General features: G+C 59.1%; 3 protein-coding genes across 3 annotated transcripts; 1 reads left to right on the top strand and 2 right to left on the bottom strand.

Moving 5' to 3' along the window:
• The first annotated feature begins 5,149 nt into the window (after positions 1 to 5,149).
• On the top strand, positions 5,150 to 13,741 carry ECI1 (enoyl-CoA delta isomerase 1). The gene is made up of 7 exons (XM_084270956.1): positions 5,150 to 5,250; positions 5,692 to 5,820; positions 6,434 to 6,561; positions 7,200 to 7,346; positions 9,772 to 9,893; positions 10,960 to 11,138; positions 13,238 to 13,741. The coding sequence occupies exons 1-7, from the start codon at positions 5,208 to 5,210 to the stop codon at positions 13,402 to 13,404; spliced, it is 915 nt and encodes a 304-aa protein (XP_084127082.1). The 5' UTR covers positions 5,150 to 5,207; the 3' UTR covers positions 13,405 to 13,741.
• Positions 13,742 to 13,932: 191 nt separating this feature from the next.
• Positions 13,933 to 17,261, bottom strand: LOC311197544 (deoxyribonuclease-1-like 2; the record flags this gene model as incomplete). The annotated part of the gene is made up of 8 exons (XM_084271314.1): positions 13,933 to 14,025; positions 14,639 to 14,735; positions 14,860 to 15,014; positions 15,207 to 15,319; positions 15,398 to 15,498; positions 15,654 to 15,737; positions 16,741 to 16,829; positions 17,115 to 17,261. The coding sequence occupies 8 exons, from the start codon at positions 17,259 to 17,261 to the stop codon at positions 13,975 to 13,977; spliced, it is 837 nt and encodes a 278-aa protein (XP_084127440.1). The 3' UTR covers positions 13,933 to 13,974.
• A 1,574-nt stretch (positions 17,262 to 18,835) lies between these two features.
• On the bottom strand, positions 18,836 to 21,759 carry LOC311197543 (deoxyribonuclease-1-like; the record flags this gene model as incomplete). Its single annotated transcript, XM_084271313.1, has 8 exons — positions 18,836 to 19,050; positions 19,307 to 19,403; positions 19,482 to 19,639; positions 19,955 to 20,067; positions 20,582 to 20,697; positions 20,821 to 20,904; positions 21,049 to 21,137; positions 21,613 to 21,759. The coding sequence occupies 8 exons, from the start codon at positions 21,757 to 21,759 to the stop codon at positions 18,997 to 18,999; spliced, it is 858 nt and encodes a 285-aa protein (XP_084127439.1). The 3' UTR covers positions 18,836 to 18,996.
• Between the last annotated feature and the right edge of the window lie 1,062 nt (positions 21,760 to 22,821).

The raw sequence follows: 22,821 nt of genomic DNA, 5'->3' as shown, positions 1-22,821 counted from the left end.
TGCAGCAGAATGCAGGCCATTGAAATGGAACAGTGAATTGGAAATGCTGAATGACTGCAGCCATGGGGGTGCCAGAAAACCTGCCATCACATGGCTTTAGGTGAGCCCACCCTGGCCATGTGGTCTCCCACCCTGGGCATGTGGTCTCCAGCAGAGCCAGCACTTGCCAGCAGTCCAGAGGCTGTATTAGGCTGCATGCCACCACCCCCCAACTCACTGAAACTTGAAAGCAGTAGTTAAGGGCAACTTTCCCTCCATGGAGATTCCTGGCTCCGTGTTACGCTACAGCCAGTGACATGTATCTGCAACCTCAGCTCACCCTGACCAAAAATGACCTGTGACACATCCCTATGCTGGCAGGTGTTTGCTTTGCTGGACTAGGAGGAAAAACCCAATATGATGCAAAATAAAGGCCTGTGGGTCTTTCACAGTCTGACTTACGGCTCTGCCCTAATCTCTCCTCACCATGTGGTTTCCATACGGGTACAATGGGCGTGTTATCTTCTGATTTGTGCTCTTCTAAGATCTTCTGTATTAAGACTTTATTGATCAACTCATGAATTTCCTGTTTTGCCTTAGGTTTAATTGGGTACTGTTAATCCTAACTGGTTTTGCACCTTTCTTCCATTCAGCTTTTACTGGCTGTACTGGTGTGGATTTCCCTGGGATGGTGGTTTCCCATCCCATAGAGAGCACCACGTGACTGACTTCTGGGGGGATTTCTTGTCATTTTGGCTTTTCTTGTAGCATGAGGATTTCTCCTGATTTGATTCAGGTCCCTTTAACAACAATTCCCCATCTCCAAAACCAATCTGGGCATTCCATTTAGGTAAGACATCCCTTCCCATGAAGGGAATTGGACATTCTGGAACATACAGGAATGAATCTGCTCTAATTTTGTTTCCAAACTGTAAATTCAGGGGTTGTAAGAACAGCTGGCTTTCCTCTCTCCCTGTGGCTCCCTCAATATTTGCTGGTTTAGCTCCTATCTTCATTTGCTGGTTTAGCTGGTTAGCTCCCCTTTTTCCCCTGCTTAATGCCGTACAGTGTAGACCAATCCATAGCTTTAGGCACAGCATTTTGGACCCCCTATAAAAGCCACCGCTGATACCTTTTCAGTCTCTGTGTTCATGTGGATTCAGACCCCCTTGAGGAGCCCCTGGGGAAAAGGTTTGGTCTCTGGTGCCATCTACTGCCTGAGCACAGACATCCTCCTCTGCTCGCCTTCTCGTGGTTCTCGAGCTTTATTTCCCTTCGTGGAGAAGCCTCTCAAACGAGTGGCTCTTTGTAGAGCAACGACTCTTTTCTCAACACTATTTCTAGCTGTCTTCTGATAGTTGATGTGCAATGAATCCAGTGGTTGTACCTAAGTACAACCTATACTACTACATCTACAGTTGTACTATAGAAGGAGGGAAGAATGTCCTGATAGCCAAGTATTCCTTACAACCCTGCTGCTTTAGAGCTTGGCTAGGAGGACTCAGAAGAATTGCATTTGCCAGCTGAATGCATGGAAGGAGGTGCTGAAGAGCTTTTTTCAAAGATGATCATTCGATCTAAACCATTTTTAACAGAGAGAAGTTCACTGGATGAGGGTCAGCTTTCCTGAGCCCAAACCCAGTGTGTTTTCTGTCAGTGCCCTCTGTGTGTTTAAGGTGTGAATGAGACTTTGTGTTCCAGAGACAATCAGTGTCTGTAACTGGCTGGGTTGGGGTTTTTTTGCCTTTGATTGGTCCAGTTTGTACCTGAGGAATCTGCTTCAGGATGGCAAATCTATAGATGCTTCTCTGGTGTCCTGAAGCAGAGCAGTCCTATCTGTAAGATTCCAAACTGTCACTGCAGAAGTCAGTGCCGTTGGGTGGAAGGGGAACTGAAACACAGAATCACAGCTTGTCTTTTCTCAAAGCAGCCCAAGGCCAACCCACGGCAGCCGGTAACTTCGGCTCCCCATTTTACAAGGCCTTGCTTTAGCACTGTTGCTGAGAGCTGGACTTCTCCCAGGACCTGAGATGTGGCCAACTTTGGCCTGGTCACAGCCCCTGGATCTGTAGGAGGCAGTGAAAGCCCAGGAAAGTTCTTAACATCTGATGGCTCCAAAATGTCCCATGTTGAAGTTTGGTTTGGAAACTGAAGTGTTTGGCAATCCACAGCTTCTTGTTTTCTGGACAGAGCTTTTTCCACTTGGGTGTTTTGGCTGTAGTAACCGTAGGAGAAGAGCACATCTTTGGGGGAGTGGAATGACATTCAGGGAGGTGTCTTTGAGCATGTTTTGGGTTGGCATGGCAGGTTTTTGCTAGCGGGGCTGCTACAGTGGTGGTTTCTGGGAAAAGATGCCAGCAGCTTCCCCACAGCGGCAGTGACTGCTGGGGACATGGCAAGGGAAGGTGGGGGCCGGGGACCCTGTGAGGCAACGAGGCCCTTGGCCAGGTAAGCTTGGAATGGTCCCAGTTCGTTTGCTGCAGCGTGGTGTGCTTTGGAAGGGACACTGGGTGGTGTCTCAGTCATTCCTGACGCTGGGCCGAGCCTGGCAGGGGTGTATTTTGAGCCCCTGGTTTGGGAGAGCAGATCCTCAGACCATGTAAACTACTGAACCGGGGGAGAAAAAGGAGTGTGAGGTGAGATGCCTCGTGCTGCATTAATTGCTAATGGTCCATAGTCATCTAACTGAGAGGCAACTGCAAACAGAGCCACTGCCTGCCAGAGACTGGGGAGAGCTGTCTGTGATTCCCAGGGGGAGCAGACAAGCTGTGGGGAGCAGCTGACATGCTCAGAACTGCAGCCAGCCCTGCGTTTGACCCCTTTGGAGAGGAAAGAGAACACCTGCTTTTTTCCCTCCCATCGAACTCCAGCTCTATTGATCTTTGTGTTTCTTCTCCTTAGGTGGTGCTTGTGGTCAGAGACGGAGCCCCTGGTGAAGCTGTGCAGAATGAAGGGCTTCAGGGTTACTCACTGCATGAACTGGCCTCACGAGCAGCACACGCTGCTGCCTGGGGGAGAGGGGAATGTCCTGGCTGGCACGACTGGTGATGTTCCTTTTCTTTTCTTGACCAAGAATGCATTGATGAAGGCAAATCCAGGGCACAGGTTGGGCTCCAAAACCAGCCCAACCTGTGAAACCCCAGACATCCTCTGTTACAAGCTGAAAAAGCCTCAGGGCCTTTGCTTCAGCCTAAAAGTGGCAGAGGAGGTGAAATGCCCCAGCGCAATGTCTCATGAGGGGTAAGGCAGGAGCCTGCCTGCTCTCCTGCAGGAAGAGGGGTCTTTTCCCTGCCTAGAGAGCTCGCACACATTCCCAATGAAGAGTTCTCCCCTTCTTATTCCCCACCCACGTTACCCTGCCCTGTTCTTAGTGGCCCCATCGCCCTCATTGTGTGCCTGGTCCCTAATGTGTGCCCAATCCCTAGTGTGCGTGCCTGCTCCCTAGTGTGTGTGCCTGTTCCCTAATGTGTGTGCCAGTCCCTAATGTGTGTGCCTGTTCCCTAATGTGTGTGCCAGTCCCTAATGTGTGTGCCAGTCCCTAATGTGTGTGCCTGTTCCCTAATGTGTGTGTCTGTTCCCTAATGTGTTCCTGGGACACAGGTACATGTGTCCAGGTGCCAGGACGAAGCATGTTCGTGGCCTAAAGCCTCCCGCTGTGGTGCACAAACAGTCCCTCTGAGCATGTTGCTCTGTGCTTTCCTAGAGAAGGGAAAGTGACTGTTCTTGGCCTGCATCATTTCCCTGCTTCAGCATAACGCAGCTTCAGTACTGCCCAACACCCAGACAAGGCGCTGAAAAGAAAGGTGTGATGACAAGAAGATGCTCCTGGCAGGAAACCTCCTCATGTAGCCCACACACAGTCCCTCTCAGCTTGGTGCTCCAGGCTTCCCTAGAGAAGGGTGATCTTTCCCGACTCCTTTTCAGGCTTTAGCAACGAGCCCCTTCTGAGGGGGCCCTGCTGAACGTCCAGTAACAGCTCTGAAAAGAAAGGTGCTGCGACTGAAACCTGTTCCTGGCATGAAACAACCAGTCAGTACAGCACAGCCAGTACAGTCGGTACGGTCAGCACAGTCAGTGCAGCACAGCCACTACAGTACAGTCAGTATGGTCAGTACAGTGAGTACAGTACAGTCACAGTCAGTGCCATCAGTACAGTCAGTAGTCACAGTCACAGTCGTACAGTCAGTATAGAATCATAGAATCATAGAATGGTCTGGGTTGGAAGGGACCCCAAGTGTCACAGAGCTCCAACCCCCTGCCACAGGCAGGGCCACCAACCTCCAGGCCTGGAGCTACACAAGGCTGCCCAGGGCCCCAGCCAACCTGGCCCTGAACACCTCCAGGGACAGGGCACCCACCCCCTCTCTGGGCAGCCTGTTCCAGCCCCTCACCACTCTCTCTGGAAAGAACTTCCCCCTAATATCTAATCTAAACCTTCCCTCCTTTAGCTTTAGTCCATTCCCCCTTGTCCTGCCATTATCTGCTCTTTTAAAAAGTCGAATCCCCTCCTGCCTATAAGCTCCCTTCAGGGACTGGAAGGCTGCAGTGAGGTCCCCCCGCAGCCTTCTCTTCTCCAGGCTGACCCAGCCCAGCTCCCTCAGCCTCTCTCTGTAGGGGAGCTGCTCCAGCCCTCTGAGCATCTTCCTGGCTCCTCTGACCCCTCTCCACCAGTCCCACATCTCTCTTGTACTGGGGCCCCAGCTCTGGACACAGGACTCCAGCTGGGGCCTCACAGGGACAGAGCAGAGAGGGACAATCCCCTCCCTGTCCCTGCTGCCACCCCTCTGCTGATGGAGCCCAGGATCCCATCGCCCTTCCCAGCTGCCAGAGCCACTGCTGCTCATGTGGAGTATCTCACCCCCCATGACACCCAGGTCCTGCTCAGCAGGGCTGCTCTCCAGGAGCTCCTCTCCCTGTCTGTATCTGTGTCTAGGGTTCTTCCATCCCAAGTGCAACAGTACAGCACAGTCAGTACAGTCAGTACAGCCAGTACAGTGCAGTCACAGTACAGTCAGTGCAGCACAGTCACAGCACAGTCGCTCTACACCCATTGCTGCCGCTGCCTCAGGCCCCTGGCGCAGGAGCCGCCATCAGGCGGCAGCGCGAGCCGGGCGGGCGGGCCGCGCTCCCTCGCGCGGGGCGGGGCGGGGCGGGGCCGGTCCCGGGGAGGCCGCGGGGCTGCCCCGCGGTGGAGGCGCCGCCCCGTCCCCTTGACCCGGCGGCAGAAGATGGCGGCGGTGCCGCGCTTTGCTCGCCGGATCGCCGGCTCAGGTGCGCCGGGCCCCCCCCCGCGCCGGGCGACCCGCGTCCCTCCGCGTCCCCCCGCCGGGCTTGAGTGTGGCCCCGTGCCCGCCACCGGGAGCGGGGGAGTCCCCGCGGACCCGCCGCTCCCCGCCGCGGGCGCCTGGCGGGTCACCGTGCCCTCCCGCCGTGTCCGGGAGGGCTGACGTGTCCCCGCGCCGTCCTGGGGTGTCTCGGAGTGTCTCCCGCGTCTCCCTGCCCTGGGTCGGGCTGCCCCATGCCGTCCCGCCGCGGGTCAGGCTGTCCCCTTTGTCCCCCCCCCCCGCCACAAGGATCAGGCTGTCCCCACCCCCCCCCCCCCTCAGTGGCTCAGGGTGTGTGTGTGTCCCCCCATCAGCACAGTCTTTGGGAACACACCCCACACCCACAGGGACTGTGTCTTGCCCAACCCTTCCTGCTTCTGTCCCCCAGGTGTGCTGCCCCTCTGCCACCGGCTGCCGGCGCGGGGCAGAGCCCCCTGGCAGCCCCCCGGCCCCCCGCACGCCCCGTGTCGCGCCTTCAGCAACAACAGGATCCTGGTGGAGCTGGACGAGAGCTCAGGTACAGCAGGCGGCACCTCTGTGGTATCTCCCTCAACCTGTGGGGCGCAGGCAGGGCCCCCTTCGTGCCAGCCCCGTGACACACGTGGCCCCGGGCACGGGAAGGCACCAGAGCCCTGGATGTGCCAGCTTTGGCTGCTCAGGACCCTCAAGGAGAAGTGTTTGGGGACAGGAGTTTCACTGGCGGGTGTGGCTTGGGTGCCAGAGCAAACCCCAGCTTGTCACTGGGGGTGACCTCATGCCCTGTCCCATCTGCGAGGTCCCTGCTTTGGGGACACCCAGAAAGGAGCAGCTCATGGGGATCTCTGTGTCCTGGCTGCCAGGAATAGCTGTCACAGAGCTGTGTTCCCACACCCAACAAAGGCTGGGGCCTCCTCTTGGGGCTTCCCAGGGCCAATTTTGGCTTTGGATGCATCCTCACGCTGTCTTCAGCCTGGGCACGGCTCCAGCACCCAAAATGAGCACTCAGTGGGGACCTTTTGGGGTAGGGACAGAGGCTCAGAGTACACAGTCCAGGGTGGGCGGGGAAACAAGGAGGCGGGTGAAGCTCCCTTGGGCGAGGCAGTGCCGCGGCGGTCAGGGGTTCCCATGTCTCTGCGTTTGCCATGGCACAGGCGTCGCCACGATGAAGTTCAAGAGCCCCCCGGTCAACAGCCTCAGCCTGGACTTCCTCACCGAGTTTTGCATCAGCCTGGAGAAGCTGGAGAACAACCGGGCCTGCCGGGGCGTGATCCTCACATCCGTACGTGTCATCCTGGGCCCCGGGGTGTGAACTGCAAGGCAGTTTGGCCAACACAGGTGCCATTCCATTGCCAGTGTTTGGTCTTTTGGCTCCCTGGTCATTGGCACAGGGACCAAAGGCAGGATGCGGCTTTGACCAGCTCCCGAAGGAGGGGAGGGGGTTCTTGGAAGAGCTGGGCTCATTCTTCCCTGCCCTTTTCTAGCGGAAGAATAACAACTGGGTATTGTTGTTTGTCATTAACATCAAAGCTGCTTATCTGCAAACCTGGCACATCCCTTGAGATCTGTTGAACTGCCCGGAGGGAGCTGCTGGGGGAAGCTGCTCTTTGTTTTCAGACATGAGGTGGGCACGAGGTCATGTCCGGGAATGGGACAGGGCACGTTCTGTGCTGTGTGCCTGATGTACCCACGCCAGGACCCTGCTAATGGGAAGTTGTGCTGCTGGCCCTGCAGGCCACGGTGATGGGATGGTCCAGGCTGTGGGAGCACTGGGGAGATTGCTCCAGAGCCCCAAAAGACCCAGGTTTATGCTTCATAGTCGCTTTCCCTTTCTTCAGGCTGCCTGGCTGAGTGTTGTAGAGCCAGAGGGTCATCCCTGAGCACCACCTCACAGTGACATTTGTGTTTCTCTGGCTCCAGGCTGTCCCCAGAATCTTCTCATCTGGCCTGGACATCACCGAGATGTGTGGGAAGAGCAAGGAGCACTATGCTGAGTTCTGGAGAGCTGTGCAGGAGATGTGGCTCCGCCTGTACGGCTCCACCATGGTGACAGTCGCTGCAGTCAATGTACGTCCTGTAGATCCGCCTTCCTGGTCACCCTGCACGGCCTGTCGCTCACTGCAGCTTGTTTGTGCCGTGTGGGCAGGGACAGCCCAAAGCATCAGGCTGAAACAAGATGTGGGGCTGTATTTGGGGGATGTCTGGGCAAAGGACGTGCCTGTCAGCTGAGCACACTGGGCTGTGGGACACTGCAGGCTCCCTGGGAGCTGTGGGCACTGCTGGGGGTATGGCAGCACTTCAGTGAGCTCGGGTGGCACTCATGTCCTGCCAGTGAGGGGGGCTCACATGTGGCAAAAGCCATACCCTGCCCCAAGAACTCAGCTGGAGTCTGTCCTCCAGGCTGGAGGACCGGCAAGAAAGCCAGTGCCAGAGAAACAAGCAGCTTGGTGCAACAGGAGTCCAAAGGACACCCGTCACATGCCCACCAGCTGCTGGCCACAAGCCCTGCTGAGACTCGCAGGAGTTGCCCAGGGTCAGTCTCAGCTCTGTGTCTGTGTCTGTGAAGGCAGCTGGGTCTCAGCACTTCCCACAGGCGTCCCATGCAGGGCTAACCAAGCATGTCGTGGCAAAGATGGTCACAGATGGAGGTTTCATCAAAGGAAGGTGCTGGATGGAGCCATTTCTGTGCCATTTAGGGTTACAAAATCCTGTAGGATTAATAACACCTAGGGTTACAAGAAAATGCCAGTGAGAATCTCCACTGTGGGGTTTTGCAACCCAGGTAACACAGATTAATTACCTGGATTTCCAGGCTGGAAAATGCAGGAAGCAGAGAGCAAATGAAAGGATGATGGTGCAGTTTTGCCTGGCTGGGTTCTTGTGGCTTCACAAGAAGCAGCCAGAAGCCCTCTGCAGGCCCCACAGAGCAAACACCAGCCAACAAGGCTGTTCAGCCTTGAGAAAAGAAGCCTGAGGGGATCTTATTAATGTTTATAAATATCTTAGGGGGAAATGGGCAGCCCCTTTTCAGTGTCTGTGGGGCCAGGACAAGGGGCAATGGCTGCAAGTTGGAGCACAGGGAGTTCCACAGCAACATGGGGAAGAACTTCTTAATGGTGAGGGTGAGGCAGCCCTTGGACAGGCTGCCCAGGGGGGTTGTGGAGATACTCAAGTCCCATCTGGGTGCCTATCTGTGTGATCTGTCCTAAAGAACCTGCTCTGGCAGGGGGTTGGACCCAATGATCTCTTGAGGTCCCTTCCAAGCCCTGCAGCTCAGTGACTCTGTGACTCAAGGCCAGAGTCGCTGCTGACCAAGGCTGAGCCAACCAGTGGTGGTCACAGCACCTCTGGGAATCCTATTTAAGAAGAAAAAAACCATAAGCAGCCACTTTTTGCCACCAGAGAAAGGAGTAAGAAGATATAAGTAACTGCAGACACCAAGGCCAGTGAGGAAGGGGGAGAGGAGCAGTGCCAGGAGCTGGAGAAACCCACGGTGGAGCAGGTGTCCCACAGCAGCCCATGGAAAAGGATGAGACCCCACCTGCAGCCCGTGGAGAGGTCCCACACTGGAGCAGGGGGAGACATAAGGAAGATGTTGTGACTGGAAGCAAACCTCTGCCAGCACTTGCAGCCTTGGAGAAAGATAGGGAGAGACAGAGAGACACAGCCAGGAGCAGGTTTGCTGGGGGTGGGGGCGTGTGGCCCCGTGGGGGACCAGGCTGGAGCAGTCTGGGCCTGAGGGACTGAGATGTTCTGTGATGTGTGAGTGTCCCCATAGCAGTGCCCCACGCTGGGGCAGCTGGGGGAGAGCTGGAGCCCTTCAGGAAAGGACTCAGGTTGGAGAAGTTCCTGGAGGACTGTCTGCTGTGGGTGGGACCCCAGGGTGCAGCAGGGGAAGGGTGGGAGGAATGCTCGCCCTGGTTAAGGAGGAAAGCAACTTGTGAGGAACTGACCCCAAACCCCCATTCCCTGTGTGCCCCTGTGACATGTCAGGAGGAGAAGGGAGAGAAATCATGAATAAAGCTGAGCCCATGAAGAAGGGAGGGGTGTAGGGAGCTGGTGTAAGATCTGGTCCCACTTCTCATCACCCAACTCTGGTCTCACTCTGTGTGTGTCTCTGTGTGTGTCTAATACATTAGCTGAGGGGTTTTAATGTGCTGAGTCTGTTCTGCCAGTGACACTGACTGTGGGCTGATCTCTTCCTGTTCTTATCTCCACTCCTCAGCCTCTCAATATCTATTTTCTCCTCTGTCCAGCTGAGAAGGGCAGTGACAGAGTGGCTTTGGTGGCATCTGGCCTCCAGCCAGGGTCAAACCACCACATCCAGAAGTCATCTTTAGTGGCTGTTTGAATGGGGTGGTCAGAGACTTGGGGGGACATTGCTCTGTACTGGGCAGCTCTGTCACCCCGTGTCTTCCCTGCCCAGTGATACTGGGGGTGGAGGGGGTTTTGTAACAGCGACCTGGCCTCACTCCATCCTTCTCTTTGCCAGGGGTCCAGCCCAGCTGGAGGCTGTCTGGTTGCCTTGTCGTGTGACTACAGGATCATGGTGGAGAACCCCAAGTTCAGCATCGGCTTGAACGAAGCCCAGCTGGGCATCGTGGCTCCCTTCTGGTAGGCCAGTGCTTCCTGCTCCAGGCATCACCTGTAGGTCTCAGACAGACTCTTCCAGGGGTGCATTAATCAGTTTAACTGAGATGGAGCTTCCTGTGTGGGTCACCAGGGAGTGGCAGCTGTGGGGCACTGCACCCGGCTCCCTCTCCTGTGCTGCAGGTATCAGAAGCCTTGAGGCTGCAGAGGGTTCTCACAGCCTTCCCCATCGAGGACTTTGGTTCTGACCCTGCAGTCAGTTCCAAAAATGGTGCTGGGAGATCCCTGGGGCAGGCTCAGGCTGGGAATGTGCTTTTCTGAGGGTACAGGCGGCGTGCACACACTGTCCCATAGCTGTGGGGTTTCTGGAAGCGTAGGGCAGTACTGTACCAAAGGCATGGGCCCTTGCTTGCCCTAAGGACATGTAGATATGCTGTTGGAAAGGAGCTTCCTTGTCACTGAGGGTGAATAAAGCCAGTCTTGTGGAGAGGAGGGTGATGTCTGTCGAGGCAGCACCAAAAGTGGCTGCGCTCGTAGCTGCAGCTTAGAGACTGTCCTGGTTTTGGTCAGGATGGAGTTAACTCCTCCTGTAGCAGTGGCTGGAATGCTGTGTTTGGGTGTTACAATGGGAGCAGTGCTGGTAACACCCTGATGGGTTTAGTTGCTGTCAGACAGTCAAGGACTTTCTCAGCTCTCCATGAGAAAGGAGGGGCGAAGCCAGGACAGGTGACCCAAACTGGCCAAAGAGAGGATTCCATGCCAGTCACGTCCTGCTCAGTATAAAGGGGCTGATGGGAGGAGGAGGAGGCGGCTCCAGGGGGGACGGTCGGGTTCCGGGACGGCTCTGGGTGGCACGGCCTGAGCTGTGGGCTCGATGAGACACTGCATTGTGTAGCAACAGCTTCATAGATTTTTGCTCTAAAGTCCTGTCAGCATTGTTATATTTTAACTTTCTATTATCTTAGTAAACTGTCCTTATCCCATGCCTAGGGAGTGGGACCGAGCAGCCCCTCAGCCTCCCCACCAGGCTGCCTCTTGCTGCCAGGTGTCTCCTGCCCTGACTGCAGCTTTTTCCTCCCACCTCTTCTAGGTTTAAGGACACGTTTGTGAATGTTGTGGGGCACCGGGTTGCTGAACGCTCCCTCCAGCTGGGCTCCCTCCACCCTGCGCCTGAGGCTCTCCGCTTCGGCCTTGTGGACGAGCTGGTGGCGGAGGAGAAGCTGCAGGAGAAGGCTGCAGCCGTCATGGCGCAGTGGCTGGCCCTGCCAGGTAAGCGTGGCGCCTCCAGAGAAGGAAGAGGGGACCAGGTCTCTGTGGGAGGACAGGAACTGGGGCTGGTGCCCACAAGCTGCCTGACAATTGCCATTTGAAGGGAAGGTGGAGGGTGGGAAAGCTCAGGCCAGCGACCTGAGCAGCCTTGGGCTAGACAAGATGGGTTTGCCAGTGCCCCTCTGCAGGGGGTGCACCTTGATGGGCATGCAGCTCCAACTCAGCTCCCCCTGCCAGCCCTGGAGTCAGACTGGAGGTGCCAGATCTCCAGATGGGAACTGAATCCCTGTGGCTGTCCGTGGAGGGGTTACCCCAGGAGAGCTGCCACCGAGTTGAGGGAACAGGCTGGGTGGGAGCACCTGGGCACCTGTCATAGAATCATAGAATGGCATGGGTTGGAAGGGACCCCAAGGGTCACAGAGCTCCAACCCCCCTGCCACAGGCAGGGACACCAACCTCCAGGCCTGGAGCTATACAAGGGTGCCCAGGGCCCCATCCAACCTGTCCATCCACCTCCGGGCTCTGCTGAGCTGGGGGTGGCAGTGTGAGGACAGACAGTGAGCACAGACGTCATGTGCCTGTTTAGGCTGCTCCATGCCTGCCAGCACGGGGTTCCCAGGCTGGGAGAGTGGCTCTGCCTGGGGCAGCACAGGACCTGAGCTTTCCCATCCCTGTCACCTCCCGAGCACCACAGGAAGATAAAGCTATGTATCACCCTTTGACTGCTCCTTCCATGGAAACCTGAGCGAGCCTGGGCAGAGCACATGGCTGTTGCTGTGTTCCAGCCCTGGAGGGGGGTCCCTGAACAGTTCCCTAACCCAGATGGCACAAGAGTGAGACCTCAGCCTACATGGGAAAGGAGCATGTCTCAGCTGTGCTTTCTCCCAGCGTGCAGGAGGCACCATGCAGGTCCTTTCCCAGGGCCCTAAACTGGAGCCAGAGGAGCCTGTCTGGGCAAAGGTGTGTGGAGCACCCAGGTGCTGGAGCACCTTCAGCTTCTTGGAGCCCAGGGGGGTTGGGGATCTCTGCACCATCACGGTTTGAGCACCCTGTATGCATCATCTGCACAGCAGATGTGCTGCCCCATCACTGTGCCTGCAAGCAGACCTGTGCTCAAACCTCAGTGGGCTCTGGCAGCATCCACATACCCATACCCAACCCGGCCCAGAGCCTGTCCTCAGGGTGAGCTCAAAGCTCCTGTACTGGGCACTGGTGAGGCTGCACCTCGAGTGCTGGGTCCAGTTCTGGGTTCCTCACCATCAGAAGGACATTGAGGTCCTGGAGCGAGTGCAGAGAAGGGCAACCAGGCTGGGGAAGGGGCTGGAGGGCAAATCCTCTGAGGAGCAGCTGAGGGAGCTGGGGGTGTTCAGCCTGGAGAAGAGGAGGCTGAGGGGAGACCTTCTCCCCACCTCCACTGCCCTGCCAGGAGGGTGCAGAGAGGTGGGGGATGGTCTCTCCAGCCAGGGGACAGGAGCTGGGACAAGGGGGAATGGGCTCAAGCTGCCCCAGGGCAGGGTCAGAGCAGATGGGAGGGAAAAGTTCTTCCCTGAAAGAATTGTCAGGGCCTGACCCAGGCTGCCCAGGGGGAGATGAGGTGCTCAGGGATCTGGTTTAGCTTAGGGTGGGATTGGTTGGACTTAATGATCTTTAAAGGTCTTTTCCAACCTTGTGATTCTGTGAATCTGTGAAGGAGCAGCGCTCCTGGCTTGGGTGCAGCATGTCTGGCATGAGCAGCCTGTCCTGCCAGACAAGGGGCTGGCCAGCAAAAAGCTTTGCTTGGCTGCTGCCGTCCTGAGCCCGGTGGTGTGTACTGAGGATGGGGCTGGGCCTCAGAGGGAGCAAAGAGAAGGAGGGTGCACAACTGTTTGTGCTCTGTGCTGTTAGATGAGATAATTCTGCCCTGAGGTACTGCTCAGATCATGATTTATTGTACAAGAATTTATCCAGTTCAGCTTCCAGCCAGTGGGTTTTCCTGATGCCTTTCCCTAATGGATTAAAGAGCCCCTTTGGTGTGCGGTTCCTGCCCAGGAGGCAGCTGGAGACCGTGGCTGAGAGCTGGGCTGGGTGCATGTTCACCACCCTCCCTGTCCTCTCTGCAGACCATGCCCGTCAGCTCACCAAGTCCATGATGAGGAAGGCGGTGCTGGACCGCCTGCTGTCCCACCGGGAGGAAGACATCCAGAACTTCATCAGCTTCGTTTCAAAAGAGTCCATCCAGAAATCACTCCGCGTGTACATGGAGATGCTGAAGAAGAGGAAGAGCTGAGGAGCCAGCTGGCCAGGGCCTGGTGCCAGGAGCTCAAGTGACCCTTGGAAACCCTCCTGTAGCTGTAGACTTTTCACAGCGAAGCGGTGACGTGACGTGCTGCCTGCTCCCCTGGTCACCCCAACCACCCCTTCCCCTTAGTCCCCACAGAGTGCCTGACACCACTGCTGCCTTTCCTGGGAGCCCAGGGAGCTGCCTGCCTGGCTCCCCTGAGGAACAAACAGGGAGAGGGTATTGATGCCACTGTGACCCGAGCCAGACGGTCGTTGGATATCCTCCCTCCTGTCCGACAGCTGATTGTGAAATGAGGTTTGTCAATAAAGTCTTTGATGAGGAAGGACATGGCTGTGTCATTCCCCAGGAGGCGTTGTTCCCCAGCCTGTCTGCAGTCACCGCTTCCTGGCTGTCCCTAGGCTCTGGTTCCTGGTGGGCTGGGGAGGCTCTGCTGTCAGCCACGTGAGCTGGGGGGCTTGGGCAGGGCCCCCTTCTCCAGCCTGGGACATGGAGCGCTTCACAGGGCGTGGTGGTGGGAGCTGGAGCTGGATGGTGGTCTGCAGCCATGGGAGGAGCTCAAGCTGCCAGCTTCACCTCCACGGGGTAGTGGTCGCTGACTGCCAGGGCCTGGGGAGGGGGAGACATGGGGACGTGTTACATGGTGTTACACATGAGGTTTGGAGAGCTCCTCACGGTGCTGGTAGGGCCAGGAGGGTGGCTGTGGTCACCCAGACAGACCCTTCTGCCTACTGAAGGTGGACACGATGTCCCCAAGCCATAAGGCTCCAGTGTTGGCACCTCCCATGGAGACATGGCCTGGGGCGGGAACAGCCAGGGGGTCTCTGCCTTCTGAGACCCCCATGTCTCACCTGGGAGCTGTGTGCTCGCTACTGATGGCTGGTGGTGGGCTTTGGTTCCCCCATACCACGGGGCCTGGTCCATGAAAGACTCCAAAACCCCTGTGTGCCTCATCGCTTCCCCCCCGAGGAACAAACAATGACCCCAAATCCCCCCTCTGGTTCCCACCCAGGCATCCATCGGCTCCCTGAGCTCCAATCAGCTGGCTGCTGTGTGCCAGGAGGGGTGTGTAGGGCACAGGGGCTGTGCCAGTATCCCAGCAGGCAGGTGCTGGGTTCTTAAATCCATCAGCTTCATGGCCACAGCTGGGCTGCCCGATCCCAACCCCTCAGCGGGCTCTGCCTGGGGCGATTGAGCCGGGGGGTGTGTGAGTGCAGCTCACCTCCTCCTGCTCCAGCTGGAAAGCACTCTGGAAGTCGTAGATGGCAGCTGAATTTGGCACAACGCTTTTCTTCAGCTTGGCACCACAGACCACGATCCTGCCGGGGAGACGCGGGCGGGTGGGTCCTGCTCCTGCTGCCGCGCTCAGGCACGGGCAGTGTGGGACGTGCCGGAGTCCCCGGGGTGCCAGGGAGGGGCCCATGGTGGTGCAGGGGTGCTCACCTGTCGTAGGCACAGTCGGACTTGCCCACCGTGGTGTCAGCGCCGTCAGGGAGCAGCCACTTGAAGACCTGGCTGGTGCGCAGGCGGATGGACGACCAGTCGCTGGGCTGGACGTAGGCGCAGTCAGCGTTGAAGTCCCCAAGGAACATGATGTTCTGTGATGGGGAGGTGCAGGGGTTGGGGGAGGGGGGTGTTGTGGTGACCAAGGCATAGGGCTACCCCAACACCAACCTCCCCCCAACCCCCAGGGGTCAGCCCTAGGTGCCGGGGCATCCCCTGAGGCAGGGGGACAGGGTAGGGTTTCCATCCCACCACCCTCAGTGCCCGGGCTCGGGGGCAGCACTCACATCGGTCCCCCACTTGCTGACGACAGCCAGGTAGACATCATAGAGCGCGTCGATCTCAGCGACAGCATCGTGTGGGGCTGAGTGGAGCGGCACCAGCACAAACTCCTCCACCTCTGCCAGGGGAGACAGACATCAGCCCTGCAGCACCCCCCCTCCGCCACCGCCCAGAGGTACCCGTCCCCCCCCCTTACTGGTGTGGAGTGCTGAGACCCTCAGGATGAATGGCTCCCGGCTGAAGATGTCCTGGGGATCCTCATACTGGTAGGTGTCCACCACAGACACGACATCTGTCCTGTGGGACCAAAGGGGTGGTGACCCTAGGGCTGGGCATGGCCCCTGCGTCCCCTCCATGGCGTTAGGGGAGGAGGGCTACCTGCCCCCCCTTCGCCCCCCTGCCTCACCTCCATGGTGCCACGGGACCAGCTGCAACATCCCCAGCCCTGTTACCTGTAGATGAAGAGGTACATCTCCTTGTAGTTGTCCCGTCCCAGGGGGCCACTGATGGTGTAGTCGTACGGGGACGCAGACACACTGCGGAGAGGCAAAGGCAAGATGGTGACATGGGTGGCACCATGCTGGGGTGGCCCCAGCACACTCACAGGCTGGGCAGCCGCGGGGTCAGCGCCAGGTCATCCTGCTCTCTGTCCCCATGGGTCAGAGTGGCCTGACTGCAGGGTGACGTGAGGTGTGCTGGCTCAGAGCCACCCTGCTGTCCCCACCACGCCGGGGTGGTTCCTCAGGCATGACGCAGGGTGGCTCCTGCACCCCGTTCTCTGCAGGGATGCTCCACACCTTCGTTCACAGCAAAGCTAAATTAGGTTAATGAGCAGCCTGGGGCCTGTGGAGCCTGGCGTCACCCCCCCGCCCCAGCTGCCTTGTTGCTGTGCAGCAGTGACCCAAAGGGGCGAGGACACAGGCTGGGTGGACATGGTCAGGAGCACTCACCACCTTTCAACTAGGCAGTGGGGCTGCCCCCAGCCCCAGCCCGGTCTGTGCCCTCACCCAAATGTGGCCAGGACCCAGACAGTGGAGGTGCTGCTGCCCCGCGGTGTCTGGCTTTAGCCCATCCCAGCAGCCCCCTTTCCTCCTCAGGCAGCCAAGTTTCAGAGCATCATCTGCCACTAGGTCCATTCCAGGGTCCCCGTGCCATGCCCAGCATCTTGGGCTGCCTGCCCCTGAGCACCCTCCACCCTGCCCCTGCCCTGTCCTATTGGATTTTGGAGATGGAGCTTGCCAGAGCTGGTCTTCCTTTCCACCCTGCGTGCTCTGGTGGGTCTGCAGCATTCAGAGGGGTTTTGTGCTGCTCATTTCCCCCCAACCCCTCCCTGGATTTATTCCTGATGGCTTTTTTCTGTGGCTGCTCCAAGCTGCAGCCCCACCCAGCCCTTTCCTCATATTCCAAACCCACACACTTTGCTGATGGACTTTTTGGGGTTTTCCCCTTTTTTGCCTCTCATTGCTCAGGCAGTTTGGCTTTTCCTGCCCAGTGCTGGCATCTCAGCCCTCCTGCCCTCAGCCCCAGCCCCGCTCATACCTGTTGAGCTGCTCCATGAGCTGGGTGACAGCACTGAGGTCAGAGTCACGCACCTCCTGCACCAGCACCACGTCGTAGCGGCGCAGGATCTGAGAGGGATAGACAGTGATGGTGAGAGGGAGCCACTCGCTCCTTTCCCACCTGTCTCCCAGACAAGGCAACATGACAGGTCGTGGTGCAGCACCCTGGGGACACGCACGTCTCATGGCATCAGGACAGACGTCCTCACGGAGGCTCAGAGGGACCGCAGTGCCCAACATCCCACTTCGGTCCCTTCATCCACCCAGGGCATCCCCAGCACTGGAATGCTGTCCTGTTCATGGCCACGTCCCCACACGTCCCCGGCACAGGAGCCACACTTTGGCTGTACTCACGCTGACAATGATCCCTGCCACCTCCTCGTTGGACATCTTGGTGTCACCAAACGCCTGGATGTTGAAGGCGCCGACGCGCAGCGTGGCGCTGGCCAGGCATGGGGAAACCACAGCCAGCAGAGACAGCGCCAGCACCACGGTGCCCATTCTGCCAGGAGGGGTGCTGAGCCGCAGGGATGCAGTGATGGGAGCTGAACTGGGAAAAGTCCTTTGGATTTGGGGACAGCAAAACAGAATCCAGGTTGGTCCTTCGGAAGTCTTGGCGTGGAACAGTGCACTGTGGTGGCCACTGCCCAGAGCCGCCTGCAGAGCCGGCACGGGCTGTCTGCTGGCTCGCTGGTCCCCAGGAAAGCTAAACCTCATCCTGCCACGAATCTCATGGCATCCTCATCCACCCAGCAGCACCTCTGCCAGCCCCACGATCACCCAGCTCCACTCCCTGCCCGGACATCTCTATCACCCAGCAGCCCCAGCCCCTGCCACCACTACCCCAGACTGCTCCAAGCCCTTAAACTTGATTGCAAGTTGGGATAAGGCAGTGACCCCTAATCTCAGCGTGTCCCAGTTCACCCCAGTTCCTCACGGTTTGTGGCTGAAGGCGCTGAACCTGGCTCCGTCGTCCTCACCGTGCTGACTGCGCAGCACCTCTGCCCTCCCGGCAGCAGGAAGGGCAGCTTTATTCCCAGTGGAAGTGCCGGCAAAGCAGGATGAGTTGGACACCCCCGTGGGGTTTTGGCACAGCTTTGGGCTCCTTCCTACATTGGGAAACCAAAAACCCACAAGGCAACAGGGTGGGGCCGGCGTTGCTGCCTCTGTGCTGATGCAGTGAAGGGTGCCCCAGGGGGGCCAGCCGTGCTGAGGCATCCTGGGGGGCTGGGTGGGCTGGGTGGGCGCACAGGGCTCGAGGTGCTGTGGCTAGGGTGGCCCCCTGAGGTCACGGTGTAGGGCACGGCGGCGAAGGGTGACGGCCTCAATGCAAGTGATTCAGATGGTATAAGTAGAGGGGAGAGAAGATGTCGGGGTATCTGGGTCAGGCAGCTCAGCACTGCCAGCTTGGGGAAGAGGGGATGGCTGCAGAGCTGCACAGGTCACCCAGAACAGCCTCCCAGTGACTTGAAGCAGCCCCAGTTGTCACAGGAAGCAGCCCCCCACTAGTGACCCGAATTGGCCCCAAGGTTATCTGAGACAGCTCCAGTGGAGCCGGCAGCCCGCGGGACACGGCGCACTGCTGGGGCTGAGCCCAGGCACCCCACAGACACAGACCCGGGGTCCCCTGTGCCGGCAGGTGACGTCACCCGGCACGTGGCGTCACCCCGACTGACGGAGCGCGCGGCTCTTCCAGGGTGCTGCTGCAGGGCAGGCGGGGAGGTGACGCTGCTCATGCTGGGGCTTGCCAGGCGCTGCTGGGTTTCACATCCTCACACCCTGTCACCGGGTGAGTCGGGTTTCCCCTGACACTGCTGGCACCGAAACGCCCCCGGGGAGCTGAGTCACACCCTCTGCCTCCCCTCATGCTCACCACCAGCTCCCAGTCAGGGCTCCAGCAGGATGCAGCCCCTGAGAGCATCCTGTGACCTCTGAATCATGCCCAGACCCCCCCAGGCCCTTCCTGCTGCTGTTTGGAGCTCAGAGGGGTACGACAGTGCTACCTGGGTCTGTATGAGGCATCCTAGGGCAGAAGGATCAAAGGGACGCTCCCTCCAGAGCTGCAAGGGCTGGAAAAGGCTCAATTTTTAATGAAAGCAGAGAGCAGCCCCTCCCACAAGACCCCAAAGAGCAGAGACAGCTTGGCTGGCACAGGGTGGGGGGCAGCTTGGCGGCAACGGTGGGGTCCCACGAGGGATGAGGGGTGTGCCCCAGCAGCTGCCAGTGCAGGACAGGCTCAGCGGGCTCTCAGGGTCACCTCCACCGGGAAATGGTCACTGACGGCCAGAGCCTGGGTGTGAGGGAAAGCAGAGAGGCAGCTGAGGTCCTCTGGACCCACCATTGCAGCTTTAGCCAGCTGGGACCCCCAACACTCCTCTGTGACCCCAAAATTTAGACTGGAGCCTGAAATTCCCAGGCTGGGGGGTTGCATCAATGCAGGGATGGGGGCTGGGACACCCTTGGGTGCACCCAGGGGAACGGGGAGCCCGCCAGCACTGCCAGGAGGCTCGGTGGGCTGGCTCCGGGTGCCCCAGCCTCTCACTCACGTCCTTGTTCTGGAGGTGGAAGGTGTTCTGGAAGTTGTTGACAGCGGCGGAGCCGGGCTGGATGTCCTGGCGCAGCGCCGTGCCACAGGCCACGATCCTGCCGGGGCAGCGTGGGGGTGTCAGCACCCACCAGGAGCCCCGTGCCAGGGCCCCCTGCCCACGCCACGGCACCCACCGGTCATAGGCACAGTTGGTGGTGGCAGAAACGGTGGTGTCGGCGCTGTCGGGGATGAGCCACTCGCAGGCGTCCAGGGAGCGCAGGCGGATGGACGGCCACTGCCCGCTGCTCACGTAGGAGCAGTCAGCGTTGAAGTCACCCAGGAAGATGATGTTCTGCAGGGCAGCACACCGTGTCCCTGCCCACGCACCTCACAGGGCAACCAGGGCTCCCTAAAATCTTTCAGGGCAGCAAGAACCCCCACTTTGGGACTCCCCAGCATGGGGGGACAAGCTCCCAGTAACGGAGTCACCCAGGTGCTCCCCTCCCAGCCCAGACACTTCTGGGGTGCCGCCTGCTCCGCTGGGTACAAGAGGTCTCCCGTGGGACACGGCCAGCCCAGGGCAGCTGCCAGTTGCCCGTGGGACATGGCTATAGCCCAGCCCAGCTGGCTGGCCCAGGGAGGAGCCCAGCTCCCCGCTGCAGCTTACGTTGGTCGCCCACTTGTTGACAACATCTGTGTAGACGTCATAGAGCGCGTCAATCTCCTCTGCCGCGCTGTCGGGCTCGGCGTGCAGGGGCACCAACACAAAGTCCTCCACCTCTGCCAGACAGGTGGCTGTCAGCCCCCAGGTTGGGTGCAACAGCCAGGAAAGGAGAGGGAACCCAAGGGAGCACCCAGGAAGCCCCAGCTACTGGCTGGGAAAAGCTGCTGGAGGGAAAGGATGATTGGAGGTGGTGGGAGACAGCGCACAACTGGAGGGAGGTGGGATGTAGCATTAGTGGGGGGCAGCAGGTGATGGGATGTGGGAAGCAATGGGAAGGGCTGGAGAAGGGAGATGGCACCCAGCTGGAGAGAGTGCACAGGGGGACACGACAGGTAATGGGGAGTCGTGGGAGATGGTGGGAGATAGCACGTGGTGGGGAGCAGCAGGCAGTGGGCCAGCACCCCGGATCCCCAGGCACCCGCGTGTGGCAGAAGGTCCCAGGCAGCGAAGGAGCCTCGTGGTGCAAACACCCTCCCCCACCCAGCTGGGTGGGCAAGCTCTGGGCTCAGCCCCACGTGTAGGGGACCCCCATGCCAAGCCTGGGCAGTCCCCAGCGCCAGCTCTGCTCACGTGTGGTGGGTGAGGAGAACCTGACAATGAAGGGCTCCCTGCTGAAGGTGTCTGTCCCGCAGGACTCGCAGCCATCGTCGTAGTAGTAGCTTCCCAGCACGGAGACCACGTCTGACCTGGGGTAGAGGAGCAGGGCAGCCCCTGGCACCACTCCTGCAGCGGAGACCCCCTTCAGGGGCTGCTGGAGGAGGGGACAGCAGGGGACATGGGGGTTGCCAGGCCCTGGCAGCACCCCTTACCTATAGATGAAGAGGTACTGCTCCTTGTAGGTGGTGCGGCCCAGGGGGATGCTGACCAGAGAGTTGTACGGGTGCGGTGAGGCGCTGGGAGCGAGACATGGAGAGGGTGAGAAGGGGCTCCCGGTGCCCCCACCACCCCTCAGGCATCTGAGCACAGCCAGATGCCAGCAGGGCTCTGTCCCAGCATCCCATTTGCAGGTGCCCTCTGCCCTGTGGCATTGGGGTCACCTGTTGAGACGGTCCATCAGCTTCTTCACAGCGCTCAGGTCAGCGTCGCGGACCTCCTGCACCAAGGTGATGTCATACTCCAACACGATCTGCGGGAACAAGCTCAGAGCTGCTGGTCACTGCCCAGGAACTAGTTGTGGGGGGCTCCTGGGGGTACCTGGCCTGGGCTATGAGGGCTCCCAGGCTGGCAATGGGATGGCAGCAGGAACCCAGGAGCCAGGGAGGAAGCTTCTTTGATGATGCTCTCTGGCTCTGAAGGACCATGGGGTGACACAGCGTCCTCTAACCCCTGCCTGTCTGCTACCCATTATCCCAGCAGGCCCTCTCCTGCAGGCTGCAGGAGGAGCCTGGGCAGCCCTGAGCATCACTTCTCCTTGACTGGGCACAGGCAAGAGGGGAGATGGGCCAAGGTTGTAGGTGGGTGGATGGAGGGAGGGAGTGGGGGAGGGAGGGACAGGTAGATTGGTGGGTGAGTGGATGCAGAGATGGAAAGATGCCTGTAGAAAGCTGGCCTCATCCCAGAGACCAGAGCGGCCAGGACTGCTCCTCCCCTCCAGCACTCACTGAGACGATGATATTTGAGATGGTCTGGTTGGCCATCTTGCTGTCCCCAAAAGCCTTGATGTTGAAGGCACTGATCTTCAGCGTGCTGGCCACATGCAGCAGGAGAGCTGCAACCAGCAGCGACAGCACTGGCTGTGAGGCTGCCATCCTGCAAGCAGAGGGACAGGGATGGGCTCAGCCCCCCCGCCTGGCATGGGAATCCGGCACAGATGACAAGGGTGACCAGCCTATTCCCACTGGCCATACTGGTTTCACTGGGAGGCATCTGTTTTCCAGTGAAGCACCAGCATTCCCTTACAGCCACCCAGCTCCTGTCTCCCATGGGTTTCATCCTGCCTGTCCCTCCCGGAGGGCGACCAGATCACCCGCCAGGCTGGAGCAGGTAACTCACTGGCAGAGGAGCAAATGCCATCTCCTGGTGCCACAGAGCAGCTCCTTCCTCACTCACCACTCTCAACCTGGCCAGCTCTTCTGGCCTGGGATGGGTGGCAGTGGCTGGGGACACCAAGGTCCCTTGGTTTGTCCCTCTCCTGCCTCTCCCTGGGTCTGCCCCAGAGACCTAAAAAACCCCATGGCAGCTGTGCTGGGATGGAGGAAGGGACGGATCTCCCCCCTGCCACCCCTCCCCACCTCCTTCCCTGCCTGAAGCATCCTCACCTGGGTTATCTATCCCTGCCCCCCCCCACCCCATCCTCACCCAGGTCAGAGTCCCCTGGGACCCCCCGCTGAGGCAGCACAGCAGCTCCCACCCACGGGAAGAAGAATTTGGGAAGGGCTTCCCATGGCACCCGGGGTAATATTTCACCAGTGCCTTGGATCCCAGCCCAGGCGCTGTGAGCACCCAGCTCCGCCGGCAGCCCCAGGGAGACGGGCCCAAACTCCCCAGCCTTGGCACCCCTGAAGCCCCTCCTGGGGAAGAGGTTCCTCTTTCCCCCTGCTCAATTCTGGGCAGCTGCTGCAGTCCCAACCCTTCCCCTGCTGCAGCCTGGCTACAGCTACTGGTGCCTGGAACAACCCCCGGTCGGTACCGCGTCCGTGCGGCCACGGTTGGGTAGTGCTGTGATGGGGTGATGCCACAAACCACCCCAAAACCCCACGACTCCTATAGAGGCACCTATAGATCGTATCCACCCCGGGCAACGCTCGTGAGCGGCGCTGGAGCTGAGCCTCTTGGTCAAATCAAGCTGAGCTGGAGCAGGAGATGTAGGG

Source organism: Gallinula chloropus (assembly GCF_964237585.1).
Source record: "Gallinula chloropus genome assembly, chromosome: 15".
NCBI lineage: Eukaryota > Metazoa > Chordata > Aves > Gruiformes > Rallidae > Gallinula > Gallinula chloropus.
This window is presented reverse-complemented; position numbering and strand designations above follow the sequence as displayed.

Coding starts and splice junctions, on each gene's coding strand:
- ECI1 (XM_084270956.1), top strand. CDS start 5,208: ATGGCGGCGGTGCCGCGCTTTGCTCGCCGGATCGCCGGCTCAG. Junction 5,251..5,691: donor TCGCCGGATCGCCGGCTCAG/GTGCGCCGGGCC, acceptor TCTGTCCCCCAG/GTGTGCTGCCCCTCTGCCAC. Junction 6,562..7,199: donor GGGGCGTGATCCTCACATCC/GTACGTGTCATC, acceptor CTCTGGCTCCAG/GCTGTCCCCAGAATCTTCTC.